The 14902-nt window shown below is 41.3% G+C and overlaps 1 protein-coding gene across 4 annotated transcripts in view; it reads right to left on the bottom strand.

Moving 5' to 3' along the window:
- Nucleotides 1–14902, bottom strand: part of KATNAL2 (katanin catalytic subunit A1 like 2) — a 30861-nt gene that overhangs the window by 1166 nt on the left and 14793 nt on the right. For all 4 annotated transcript variants that reach the window (XM_029962153.1, XM_029962152.1, XM_029962155.1 and 1 more), the window contains exons 9-15: nt 12760–12858; nt 12137–12200; nt 10771–10889; nt 8547–8638; nt 6973–7083; nt 1233–1395; nt 73–175 (exon numbers count right to left, since the gene is read on the bottom strand). In XM_029962153.1, the coding sequence (XP_029818013.1) occupies nt 73–175; nt 1233–1395; nt 6973–7083; nt 8547–8638; nt 10771–10889; nt 12137–12200; nt 12760–12858 (751 nt within the window). The remainder of the gene's footprint in view (nt 1–72; nt 176–1232; nt 1396–6972; nt 7084–8546; nt 8639–10770; nt 10890–12136; nt 12201–12759; nt 12859–14902) is intronic.

Here is a 14902-nt window from a genome sequence, read left to right on the forward strand (position 1 = left end):
ATGATCGTTCCTAGAGTTACAGCAGGAGATCAGCATTTGCCAGTTGATATTCTCTGCTCAGAGCTGAGGTACCTGGCTGATGATTTTCAAGAGCATCAAATATTTTCCTCACTGGTCTCATGGCGGCTTCCTTGCACACGAGTTTTATGTCTGAGCCGGAGTATCCATCTGTTTCCTGTGATGGGATCAGAACAATGCATTACAGCTCACAAATCAGACAGGAATACCATTTACAGGCATATATATTGTATATGTATTTATAGAAAATATTTGTAAAGTCTACTGCTGTCTGAAATATCTGTTTGTATATGTATACCCACAGACACACACAGACACATATCTATTTTTATGTGTATGATTTCCTCTTGAAGTTATGTTGCTCGTTCTTCTTTTGAATGCCCACAATACCTTGTAGGAGCAAGGAAAAATACTGTGCGTTTTCTCTTTAAACCCCAATTTTCTGTAGGTCAAATAAAACCCACCTTTGTGTGTCCATCCCCGTCTTTCCTGTTAAAAAGTGACTGTGTTTCCTTATTAGGATTTATAAACCCAAAACTGAGCAGTATTTCTCCATGAACACATGTGAAATGAGTCAACTGGGTAAACTGTAAAATATTTAGGCGTTGAGTCCTTGAGCAAACTGGTCTAGTGAGTGGCATCTCTGCCCATGGCAGGGAGTTGGGACTAGATGATCTTTAAGGTCCCTTCCAACCCAGAGCATTCCAGGATTCTGTGATTCTATTTCCAAAGAATTCAGGATGTGACAAAGGGCTAAATGAAGAGAGCCTGGGTATCTAGTGAATCTTTTCACTGTCAAATGCTCTTTTCTCCCGCAGCAGTGGAGCGGTGACAAACCTTCCCTACACAATTAACTGTTCATTACCCCGGTGAATTGGAAGTGCTCCCAGCCTGGTGAGAACAGTGATAAAATGTGCTGTTGCTGGAAGTCTCCCTGTATTTAAGGCTGAAAAGTTGGCCCAACAGAGAGGACCAGAATACACCATTTTGCAGGCAGAGCTGTGTGAAACCAGTGATTTCCACAGGCCTGTGACATGCTCAGTGCTGTGTGCTGCCAGTCTCCCTTTGGAGCCTCAGACTGAGCTGAGGTCCTTCCCCAGCTCTGTGTGTCACAGCTGCCACACCAAAGTGCTGTCCCAACCCTTGTTCACAGTTCTGGCCCAGAAATGCCTCCAGCACCACGTAGGCACTGTCCCTGTCACAGTGCTGCCCACCTGGCTCAGCAAGCTGTAATCCAGATCCGTTCTCAGCTTCACACCCCCACTGTTGCTCAGAGGGGGCAGCCAGTGCTGGATCATCACCTGCCGTGCCTCTTTACTGGGCAGGTCCACCAGAATCCTCTTCTCCAGCCTCCGCAGCATGGCAGAGTCCAACTCCCTGCAAGCAAAGGCGGAGAGGGATCATCTCAGTGTGTCTTGTCATGGAGACCTGGCTTTGACAGCAAGGTCCTCGCTGCAGGGACTGGCATTTTTCAACCCCACCTGTAACTGTGCCAAAATGAAAAAAAAAGGGTTAATTATCCAGTGTGTTCCTGTTCAGCATGTCAGTGATGCACTGGCTTGTGACACTGAGGATTAGCAATAGCAATGAGAAGTTGCAGTTTTCATCCCTGGCTCTGGTGCTCATCTGCTGCATGTCTCATCAGTAACAACCTCTCCCTTTCTCCCTCTGCTATTAAGGAGACAGTACAAATTGTCTGTCTGGGGCACTGTCAGGACTAATTAATTGCTACTTAGTAAGGGATGCTCAGTAGGTATAAAATCCAGACTGAAGGTCTTGGATGTGAGGCCATGCATTACGGCAGAACAAGATGCCGATCTGGGACTGCTCCTGCAATACAAACTATAAATAATACAGTTACAAAGTATATTGTCCTTATAAAAAGGATCTTGTGAAGGGTGGACAGGCTGGATAAATGTGTCAGTGAGCCAAAAACCATGATTCTGTGAACATCAAAACTGATAAAAACGGTTTGCCTAAAAAAAAAAAGATAAGAAAAAGCTTCTATACCAATCTTTCTCTACTGGCCCCATTCAGTCACAGACTCATTATTCCAGTTTAAAATACAATTCCGTCCTCATACCTGCCAAGAAACTTTCATCTAGGGGAAACACTTCAACGTGCCTTGTGCAGACAGAAGAACAGGAGCCACAAGAACCATTTCCATCCATGCTGGCTGAGCAGAAGGAACCAGCTGTTGGAGGGTTGTACCTGCAACCTGGGACTGTGATACACTTAAATTAAACATGCCTCTACCTTTCCCGATTCCCTGGGTGAAATATTTTTGCCAGGAAAGTCAACATTCAGGCAATGAATGGGGTTTCTTGTATGAAACTCCCTTTAATTTACAGGGAGCTCAAAGCCAGCTCAAGATGGATATGTAGCACACTGACAGAGCTTGTTTCTGTCACATTTGGTGACTTGTCCTTCTTTTCTAAGAGCTAATGTTTTCTAGTGGCATAGCACATGATAAAGGAACCCAAAAAGGGGCTCTCAAAACTCCACATAGGGGCTGGCTCTCATCTCAGCAGGAGCAGTGATGTCCCCCCTCCCCAGAAATGACATCTTGGTTTGGGAGACCTCGTTCCACATGCACTGAGCCAAGGGCAATGAACACAAAGATCAGAAAACCAGATCAGCAGGAACCTGGAGGACAGCAGGAGTTTGCTCAGATCCACCTCAGTACTTCTAATCAAGGCTGCAGGAGTAAATACCAGAATTTGTTCATCAGTGGCTGTCACTATATTGATATTATTATTGATATTTTTAGGCTGTTTCAGATGCTGTCCAACATCCAGTGCAATAGTACAGAGGCCCAACCAGAAAAGATAAAGAACCACACTCACCTGCTCACCTTCCAAATGTATTTTTCAGCCCAACTTATCAAAATTGCTTTGCTTGGCTGGAAATTTGTTTATTTAGCTGGAAATAATTGCTCTGGCTGACCAACCCCTTTGCTGTTATTTACCCATATTAACATCCTCTGTGTACAGAGGGCAAAAGTTCTCAGGGTTTTGGAGGTGCCTACACAGGTACCCTAAAAAGCATGTGTAGGCAAAGGACAACCACAGCCAGTCTCTGCAAATATCCTGAAAATCCTCCAAATGGTGAAGTTTTCCATGACTCCTCCTGCTTCAGGTCCCCCCCAAGATCACAGTTTCACGAGCTCTCTATCCATGTTCTGTAAACATGAAGTTGCTCTGTTTTGAGAAGCTGTGGCTGCCCCTGGATCTCTGGAATATTCAAGGCCAGGTTGGATGGGGCTTGGAGCAACCTGGGATAGTGGAAGGTGTCCCTGCCCATGGCAGGGGGGTGAAACAAGATGAGCATTAAGGTCCATTCCAACCCATACCATTCTGTGATTCTATTTATCCAGAAAGGTTACAATGACCTGGCTTGTTGGCTAAAGAGCAAAATAAAGAAATATTATTTTTGTTATCTTAAGTGTTTAGGTCGTTTGCTAAATTGTTTTTTTAGGCAAGGTTAAGTGACATTAACCAGAGTAGAATAACAAGCACTGAGCCAACCAAAATATTCTCTGCAGCAACAGCCAATGAAAGTACTGAGAGATGATCATGAAAAGATACACCAAGTTCTAAAGGACCCATAAGAGTAGTGACTTTTCAGAACTCCCCCAGGTTAACATTAGGAGGCATCACAGGATCACAGACTGGTTTGTGTTGGAAGGGAAGAGCCTATCAGCCCACCCCAAAACTTCACTGACCCTGAGGGTGGGGAGGGAGGAGAAAGCAGCACCGCAATGGAAGTTGAATTAAATGTGCTAAATCATTAGGAAACATTCACTACGTGATTAAGGATCATTTTATTCCTTCACTAATGAGGCCTTTATTTTATTTAATTACATTGAATCATTTCAGCAAGTAATTTGTCAACAGAAATGCTTTGCTGATGAGTAGCCGAAAGCTACTTGCTGGGCAGCAAGGACAGGCTAAAGAGGAAGATCAATAGCTGCAGTGCAGCTTAGGACAGCATAAAGAGCTTTGTTTAGGCTTCTTTTCATTCATCTAAAAGCAGCTTGGTACCAGTTTTTTCCATGATCAATAAACATCCAAGTTAAACAAATCTCCTGAAATCCAGCTTAACACCAAATGTTTGCAAGAGCCACACCGCTGTGCTGTGAAACCACAACCTCCCACGGTGGCACCAGGTATTTTGAAAGTTTGTTATTAACTGTTCTTGTGGAGCTGAAGTCCGGGTCTGACAGTGTGACTAAATGTCACCTATTACTCACAAATTCAATCTGTAAATATACAATTGAGATCTTAAGAGAGGTTCAGTCCCTGCTGCCCTCTCTGGAGGCAGATACTCCCAAATTCCTTGAGGCTAGTGAGCCTCAAGTGATGGTGTAAGATGCTCATGATTTTCACTAGCTTTCCACCCCCCTAAAACACCTTTCTAAGCACACATTCAGCCACTTCTTAAAGCATTTTCTCTGTGGTAGGGACATTTCTTTCAGAAAAACTCGTCAGTACATTCATAAGTTGGATTTGCTCAAGAAAGAGCAAAATCCAACCTGCCCAAAAGAGAGAAAAGTTCAAAAGGAAGTTCTAAGCTCTCAGGTAAAACTTTCAGAAGTGAGAGCTGGCTTATCACAACATCTCAGCTACCACCCTCATATCAACACAGACTGCCTGCTTCCTTTTGGGACAGTTCCCCCAAAATAGAAGTCCGGTAATTTTGGATCGACATTAAAAAAAAAAAAAAGCTGTGTCATTTTAGCTGTTTCAAAGAAGCAATTTTGCAGAAATTAGCACTCCAGTGTTATAAAATGATCCAAAATCAAATGTGTAAAACACTCAAAACTGAATTCTGAAATTTTTACATGACTTCCCAGGAAGAGTTTATTGCTTGTGTAAGGCAGACACAGGTTAACAAGACACATGCAGGAATAATTCCGCATGGATAATTATCTCACAGGATTAATTTCAGTCCATGGAAAGGTGCAGTGCACTACTCACAGTTTCTCCTTCTAAAAGGGCAATGATGCTGCGGTAACATAAACATTTACAGTGTATTAGTAACAAACCATAAAGATACGAATGGATTATTAATGCCTTAATTCTCTTTCAAACTTAATTGTCCAGTTATTCCTTTTTCCGCACTTTCCTATATAACTGGAACATAATTAGAATTCCACTCCGTTCCTTTCACGTAGATACTGAAACACAAAATGGGGTGGATTTTGTACTGATTTAAATTCATGAGTTTGTCCAAGGCATAAATCCCCCAAACCAACACACAGACTCAGCTATTATGGCTATAAAAGCCTGTGATGGCTCTGTACTTACACTCTTGGGTAGGAACCAGCCTAACTTGTACATCTAATTTCTACACAAATTTTAGGTGTCCACACAGCCATTCTCTTACTTAAATGCTCTGGGCAAACCACAGACAGAGGGGCAGATGAAAGCTGCTGAATATGCTGTCATTTTGGCACTTGAATTGGGATCCACAGCCTCCTGCTTCTCTGAAGGGCTGAGGCTTCTCAGCAACAACTACCTCTGAGCCTCAATTCTCAGGCACCAACATCACTTCTGTGGTTTAACTCTCTTCTCCTGTTCCCTTTCAGCCAGGGAAATCAAAAAGGGAATCAGCTGAGGAGAGGAATAAAACATTACCACAGACATTGTGAGAGAACGTCAGGTGGTGTGCCATGACTGAGAGGTGCAACTATGTGTTAAACAACATAAAATAAAATTAAAAAAAACAAAAAAAAAGAAAACAACAATAAAATGCACTGGGAGTTGAAGTACTCAAAAGCAAGATGGGGATACACACTTTGTCACTCAGACTCAGACACACCCAGCTCTGATCACAGCCCAGAGCCCTCAAGTCACAAAGAGAGGCTTTTTCAGCATTTCTCCTTATGGCAACCCCATAAAAATGAGACAAAAATCACTAATCATGAAAAACAATCTATGAATGAAGCCTGTGCTTTGTGGGTGCAGTGCCCCCTCTGGCTCCCAGCTGGTTTTGGGTGCCCTGCTCTGTGGCTGTCACACGGCAGAGCTGGGTAAGTGGCACCTCAACGAACAAAGTGCCTTTAATGTCAAATTTCAAGTATTGCCACTTGAAATGCTGCTGATCCACTGTTCACACAGGGATTCATCCCCAGGTGTTCATTCCTGGGAACATCTTCCACTGGGCTACACCAAACATTTCCCAGACTATGGTTTGAAGTTCCCTGGAAACAGGACTGCTATCTTCCCCTTTTATGACTCCTAGCTCCTGCTCCTCTGCATTGGAGGTGGGAATAGGCCCATTTAGGCTGGTGTGCCTTTAGGGACATGGGCACCCAGAAACACCTCAGTGCTGTGAGGATCAGCAGCTGCAAAAACATTGGCCATGTTGGCCTCTCCCGAGCATCCAGAGCTGTTACACCAAAAATCTTACCTCCCTCCCTCACCCTCTCCTGCCTGCCTTGTTCCCAACAAATATCCTGTCCAGTTTGAGAACCAACGTGATGAAATGCCCTAGTTCCAGTCTTAAATTGTCTATTCTTCTATACTAAATTATGTTAAGAAAACTGAGGAATTGTGCCCCTCAACTTTTCAAAGTCCCATTTCATACCAATAAAATCCAACATTCCTATTTATGGAGTATCCTTCTAAGCACCAGATGTTTTAAGCACCTTAGAGTTCCAGGCTGAAACCCTTCTTAGCTTAAACATAGTAAATAACTTGCCTATAAATTCAAATACTCCATTTTAAATATTAGCAGCTGTAGGACCAGCATATGTTGACTTTATTATGGATTATTCTCATGTGACACAAATAGCAAGAATTGAAGAGTTTAAAAGTAAAAGCTCCAAATTAATCTTTAAATGCTTTAACCAAATATCAAGGCTTTTCCTGCAGAAGTCTAAATAAAATCTTTATCTGTGCTTAGAAGCTCATGAAAATGTATTCAAAATGTACTCTCTGGATCTCTTACCATGGCAGATTGGAAGCTGCTAAAACAAATACAAGATCATCAGATCGGGCCAAGCCATCCATCTGCACCAGTAATTCTGTTTTCATCCGCCGACTTCCTTCATGTTCACCACTACCAAGATTCAGAGAAATATTATTTGCTCAGTGCATTAAAGTAATCATCTTTATTTATAAGTGTCATTCACAGCAACTGAGCCCCTGTCACAGTTTTGCCCCAGTTCAAAGCATGATTAAGCTCCATTAGCTAACATCTAAGCATTAAAATCAAGCTTTCTAACGATTACTTAAATGGACTCTTTCCAGTGCATTAAAGTGAGGTGAATTCACTATTACTGAATCCAAAGAAAATATTTATTTTTATTTTTTTCCTTCATATTAAATCTCCACTCAACGCTGACTTTTACTGGATAACAGCTAAGGCTTTGATTGATTGATTAACTGATCTATAGAAGGGAATTTTTACAATGTGATAGTTGCCATTTAAATAACTAACACACCTACCTATTCAGGGTGGTATTTTTCTGTGAGTGAATATTAAGTGGCCACAAAAAGACACACTAAACTACTGAGTTCAGCATGTTGCAAAATGTTCTATCAAAATCAAACAGAAAAATACACCTCAATGACATGAATTTAAAAATGGGGCAGAGACCACACAGAAAGGATCCTTCCTCAAAAAAAAAAAGGAGAACTTAAGCAAAGTCCTAAGAGTTCTGGCCCTGATTCAGGTAATCAATTTTGTAGAAGACCAGCTGGAACTCTTGGTTCCAGATGTGTAACTCTTGGAAACTCCTGGATTGAGCCCAGGGAAAACATCAGAGTCTTAGATGGCAAGAGCTGCACTTCAGGTTTAATGGCTTATTTCTGCAAAGACATCCACACATCAGTGCCAAGTCAGTATTTAATAAGGATATGTAAAAATGCATCAAGGAAGGCAAAATTTGGGTCATAATTAGTATCTATTAACTGAGAATGATTACAAGTAGTATCATTAAAATAGGGCATATTCTATTTATAAATGGTAAACAAAAACCATAATACAAAGTGACCACGTAATTCACTGTACATAAAATCCACTGTAATGAGTTACTAATGGTTATAACAATACTTTTACATTTCTCTTGCTCCTTTCTCATCCCTAACCTTTTCAATCATTTTTTTAAACATAAACTGTCTATACCTTGGGTGAAAATAATAATATTCAACCATTCCTGCAACTGGAAGTCCTGATAATGCCACCTAAATCTGTCCCATTAATGAAAATGCCATTCCAGTGTGTACACTCTCCATATTACTCTGCTATGCCTAAGATTGTCCAAAGTGTCAAAAAATCATCTGACAATTCATCTGTTGTTTCCCCCACCACTGCCTTTATTTCCACTCCAAATCCCTGATTTTAAAATACAGCACCACTGGTTATACACTCTGGCACCACCCTCCTTCTCAGACTCCTGCTGCCCCCGTAGCCTCTCGCTCATCCTCACGCAACCTGCCTTTCACTCTTGCTTCTCCTCTGCAACTGAAACAACCCTACACCCCACTCTTCAAATCCCCCAAAGTGGTCCCATCAGTTACCCAGGAGCAGTGCCTCTTTGACTCATCACTGACTCCAGCTCATCCAAGAAAATTGTGGAAGGAGCGTGGTACCGGGCGAGCTCAAACAACACCTGTTCAGAGAGAAGAGTAAATGTGAAGGATAAACTGACACAAAAAGGCATCAAGGACCACTGGCATGGAAGATAAATAACAGCACCCACATTCCAAGGGATGTCTGCTGGGAAAAACCTCTGGGTAGGCTGAGGGTCCCTGAATCCTCTCAAATTCTGAGAGGTTTGTAAAGGAGATATAAAGAACACAGCCTTGTAATCCTGTCTTTATGTGTAAATCTTTCTGGTTAAATCCTATCAGAGTACCCTGAGAATAATGGGATAGAAGAAAATGATCCATCAGAGGATTCTGGGAACTCCTAAATTGTTATCAGAGATTAAACATGTGCCTTTTGTTGTTGCTCCATTTGAGGTTTTTTTTTAAATAAGGATTTGAGAAAAAAACCCTACAAGTTGGCTGAACCATAATGAAAGAAATAGGACTGATTCTCTTGATAAGAATCAAACAGTTATTTTGGTTTTTTTTCTGGTGAAAACAAGCACAAATTGCTTAACCAATCAAGATTAAAAAATGGACTATTAAGATGACACAAAAAATGTGGATCTGCCCTTTGGAGAAAGAAGTTTCATGTATTTTTCCATAAACATGGAGAGGCCTGTATTAGTGCTAAGACCATAATGCCAGTTCTTCTAGACTAAAGTGTTCTTTGAGTTTTTAAATAAGCATCACTAGCACTATATATTAATCCAGCACTTTTTAACCTGAACACTTAAAAAAAGCAAATTTAAAAAGATATTTATTATATTCATCACTTTGAATAAAAAACACAGGGTTTAAAGTATTTTCCTAGAGTCACAAGTAGACCATTACAAATTTTACTAGAAATCTAAAATACAAAATCACAGAAATACATTTTACTAGAAATCTAAAATACAGAATCACAGAAATACTGTGTAGAACTGAGGAAAACAGAATGAGTGGACATGCCTCCAAATGACCACAAAAACCATGTATCCTCTCCACAACTTCGGAAAACTCCTGCACCAGCCTCGTGTGATCTTGGGATATAAATTCACACAAAACTTTTCTTAGAGCTCTCCCGGTCCACAATCTTATTTCATTTTTTGATTCTGCCGAAAACTCAGCTAAGGGTAAAATGTCACAAATTCAATATACATGCACGTGCTGCAGCATGTTCACAAGAACCTTTTGGATAATGGTGTCAAAAACCAGACTGTCCCATCCCTACTGTTGCCAGAAAGGAAAAGTCCAGGAAGCTACTGAGACAGGTGTCAAGAGGATCAGTAACAGGAGGGGACTGTCAGAAGAAAAATGTGCTGTTTTAAAGGCACAAGAAGGCAAGAAGAATAATTGTGCTGCAGACATTGCCAACATTTCAAGAAAGATTAACAATGCCCAGAATGCCACTTGCAGAGTACAATTTGTTATGGTTATTCATTCCCAAGAGCTTTGCATCTATCCAAAGTGTAGCCTTAGAGAACACAGAATCACAGATGAGCATAAAGGAAGGGCTTAAGGCCTTGTGGATTTCTTATATGGTGGATATTATGGAGAGATTCCGATGGGTATCATAGGGCAAGGATGCTACACCTGAACTCCTGAATTTTTCTGGACCACAGCTGAGCCATGAACACTTCTTACTAGTCCATATTAGAAAATACATTTACCTATTTACCATTAAACTACCTTCCTTAAAACATTACATGTGCATTTGACTGTAAGACCTTTGTGACAAGGGAATTGTCAATTTTGTGCCATGAAGACTAAGAATAACAGGGAATTTGGTAACATTTTGTAGGAAGCCTAGGAGACAACACTTGCAAAAAGGATGTGAAATGCTCTGAAGGGGTCACTAAGCAAACACTGCTTCAGTTAGGAACTCTGCTTGTCTGTCTGTTCTTCATTGAGTCAAAGATCTTTGCTGCCTTCAGAACATCTGCTTCATCTTATATCACAAAGTTCAACAGCAAGAATCCATTATGAGACTTGTGCAGAAGTGATGTTATTCCCATTCTGAGAACTACGTATGAACAAAGTCATGTTTTGTCTAAGTCAGGGAAGGCTATGAGCACTAGAGGAACATTTGCTTTCCAGTTCTGTGTTAAACCCCAGTTCTTTAAGAGGGAACCTGATGTTTGTAAATTATAATGAATGAGAGAATAATTCTTACCCGGACAAGTTTTTCTGAATCACCTCTCCATTTGCTGACAATGGTGGATGCTGATATGTTAAAAAAGGTTGTATTGCATTCTGTGGCAACAGCCTTAGCAAGCAAAGTTTTTCCAGTACCTACAAACAACAGCGTTTGAGAAATCCACTCTCTAAAGAAAGTAAGTGCAAACATTTCAGTAATTCCCCTCATCATACTACCAGTCAGGTAAAATCAGTAAAAAAGTCATAGTATAGTTGGGGTTGGAAGGGATCTTAAAGCTCATCTCATTCCACTCCACTGCCATGGACAGGGACACCTTCCAGTGTCCCAGGTTGCTCCAAGCCCCGTCCAACCTGGCCTTGGACACTTCCAGGGATGGAGCAGCCACAGCTTCTCTGGGCAACCTGTGCCAGGGCCTCACCACCCTGACAGACAAGAATTTTTTCCCAATATCCCATCTAACCCTGCCCTCTGGCAGTGGGAGTCATTCTCCTTCATCCTGTCCCTCCATCCCTGGTCCCCAGTCCCTCTCCAGCTCTCCTGGAGACCCTTTAGGCACTGGAAGGGGCTCTCAGATCTCCCTGGAGCCTTCTCTTCTCCAGGTGAACCCCCTCAGCTCTCTCAGCCTGGCTCCAGAGCAGAGGGGCTCCAGCCCTCAGAGCACGTTGTGGTCCTTCCAGATTGTCTGGGGAAACTCAGGCAATACAGCACTGCAAATGCACTTCCCAAAGTCTGAAGCAGTGCATGTTGAAATGGTCAGGTGCCTTCTGTGGCAAGTACATTTAAACATTCACAGGAACAAATGGAGTTCACTGCAGTGGCAGCCTCTGCATCCTGACTCAAGTGGTGCCTGTGCCCTGTGTCCCCTTCCAGCCACACTCATGGTGGTGGTGCTTGTGTCAAAGTGGAGCAGAGGGAGCAGGGAAGCTGTGCTGACACACTCAGAACAACACACAATTGGCCCAGGAGAGGGCAAAGTTTCCACCCATTCCCAAAACAACCCCCAAAAGCAGAAGAAAGGAAGGACATTTTCACTAAGGATATGAGTCCATGACAGATTTATTCACATATCATAGGATCAGGTCATGCCAAACTTGATTAATATGGTCCAAGCTCAGTAAAAACAGGGGTATGAGGCCTCTGAATTGTTAGTATAAACACTGTTTCTGGAATATTCAGGTGTAAAAATAGTCAAGGCTCACGAGAAAGGCCAGGTTTGAGTGTCAGTGGTGGACATAATCATCCAACACTCTCTCCTTTTAATTCACATCACAGAGCAGGTTCTTTTCTAACATCTTTAATCTAATTAGCATCAATGATTTATCCATGGGACAAAACCAGAAACAATGATGAACACAGAGATATGGTATAAAGCTCTCCATACCTGGTGGTCCATAGAGCAATAATCCTTTCCAAGGGGACAGAATGCCAGTAAATAGCTCTGGGTACTGGAAACAGAAAAGTAATTCAGGGATTAAAAATGTGTCCTCTGTAACAAATAGCAAGGAATTCTAGTCCCCACCTTCACTGCTCCTAACACATTCAGGAAACATATGAAATTCGAAGAGGGGAATAAAAACACACCAAAACAATGTAGTATGTATGATCTGAATACTGATAAAAATACTGTATTTACCATTTGAAATCTGTTTTAAGTGATTTTTTCAAATGCAACTGATTTCATATTCTCTTCTGTAAGTCATTTTTCATGGAATTAATACAGGCCAAATCCAGCACTTCTTACATTGTCAAAGCTTCCAAAAATTCAACTTGACATATTTTAATGTGTTAATTTTAATCCTGAAAGGTCATTTTTCTATAGGAAATGCAATTTCAGATGGAACGAGAACAGGAATAGTTCTGACATGAAACAGGAACAGGAGTAGTTCTAACATGAACTGCTTACAAAAGCACAGAAATAGTAAGAACTCTAAAACAACACTGTAATTGCAAGGAAAATGTTAAGGAGCCCAACACTGGTTTTCCCAAAACTATTTAGAACTTTACCTTTATGGGATAAACAACTGCTTCCTTGACCAGCCTTTTAGCTGCATCCAGTCCTATAATATCATCCCACTTCACGTTGGGCTTATGGAGATAAATGTCCTGCAACACACATCACATCTTGTTAGTAAAACTCCTTCTGCACTGGGATAATGACCTCTGGCAAAGTAAAAGGATCGACTCGGTGATAAAATAAAAGTGCTGTTAAGTGATACAAGCTGTATTATTTAACCCTATGTGCCAGGGACATCCCAAGAGGAAAGCATACACAGCAATCATTTCCCTCAAGCTTCCCCTCCAACCCCCAGTTTCCCTGATGTATTCCTGCCAAATGTATACAGTCTCAGATATGTTTTCTGTTAGTTTGGCTCAGTAATCAGCCAACATATGAAGATCTATCATGATATGAAAGGTCATCAACGCTAATATTTTGCCTCTGTTGCTGGCACTTATGGGATGTTTAAAAAACAGAAGTATAAGCAATGGTATTGACATGTTGGTTCAAATTTATATCTACAAGTGTACTTCAACAGGACTTAAATAATTCAAATTCCATCCTAGTCTTTGAGTTCAAACACCTTTTGACATTCTTTCTTCAGCAAATTTCTCTTCCCTCTTTTTACAATAGCAGCCACTCTGCAATGTGAAAATACTTTTGTTTTTTTAAACTTGATGCTCAGATACTTTATGGCTGCACCAATTACTTATATTATTACTCATGTTATAAGTAACACTGAAAAATTGCTATTTACCCCACACTATGCAAGATTTTATAAGCTGCAAGAAAAGCTTTGAGAAACTCTGTAACAGGAGGAAAATTTTCCCCTAAGCTTCTATCAAAAGATAGTCGGTAATTAGTGTATGCCCTGAAGCACTCACTAAATTAATTTCATTTAATTCATCAAACTTTCCAAATCTTCTATGAATCTTTCCATTTGCCTTAGAAATATTTTGTGGCTTTCCATTCCAGAGGCTAATTGTTCTGCAAAAAGTATCTTATCCTCAATACAGATACTAAAGACAAATTCTGCTCTCCAATAAAAACAGCCCCTGTAGACTGAAGAAGGATTATGTGCTTGTATCCAAGGGGAAAAGTTGATTTAATACGATTAGAAAAAATTATTTATATAGAGTAGATTGCACTTTCTATTAACAGCGAATTAAGATGAATCAGATTTCTGATATTAAGTAGAGGCTTCCATAACTGTTTCCAAATTAAATTAGATTGTGTTATGAAATAGATACTACATGCTCTTTATTTTTATTGATTTATACAGTGTCAATTACCACAGCAACTAGGAATATACCACAATGAAGCACAATGCAAAACATATAACATAATGGAGGGAAAGCAACTGTATTGCTTTCTTGCTAATGCAGCAGCAGGAACATCACTATTTTAAAGGTTTACCATAAATTAAAGACCAGACAGGAACTGAAATGAATGAGAATTTTCTTACTTTAAGGTTGGAAATTTCTTAAGACTTCAATTCTACTAAACTTCAAATGCAAGAATTTGGGCCATACACAGCTATGAAAAAATCAGTCAGCAAAAGTATTCCAGGCTTTTTAAACAGGTGATATAAGTATGTGGGAGCAACAGCTGATACCATTTCTGATGTCACTATCCAGAAAGACTCACAACACTACCAAATACTGTAGTACCAAATACTGTGAAGCCTTTCGGATGAGTGCCTCATCCAAAGGTGATGCATGCACATCTGCTTTGTAGCCACTGATCCCCAGCAGCCCAGGGACTGTTTGTTAGACTGCACCCTGACCCATGAGTGAAATGAAATGGTGCTGACTACGTCATGGAACCCTCCAGGTGTCAAAATTCCCATCCTGGAAGAATCCCCAGTCTGCCCTGGGATATGGTGCATCACTGATGCTGCTCGAGCAGCTCCTGTGCTGGGATGAGGGCACTGCTTGCAGAGCCTGCAGTTACAGCATCTCTCAGCTGCACCAGGTGAGAAGAGACAAGGACTCCAGATCATGCAGCTGCACAAAGCAAAGCATGGGACCAGTACCAGGCCAGTGGCCCTGGGGCTGTCCCAGCCGTGCTGTGGCAGCAGGGCCAGGGCAGTGCCCTCCCTGTGCTGGCACTGCTGAGGCACCTCCAGTGCTGGGGCAGTTCTGGGCCCTC

This window comes from Manacus vitellinus, unplaced genomic scaffold (assembly GCF_001715985.3).
Source record: "Manacus vitellinus isolate BGI_N305 unplaced genomic scaffold, ASM171598v3 scaffold_42_pilon, whole genome shotgun sequence".
NCBI lineage: Eukaryota > Metazoa > Chordata > Aves > Passeriformes > Pipridae > Manacus > Manacus vitellinus.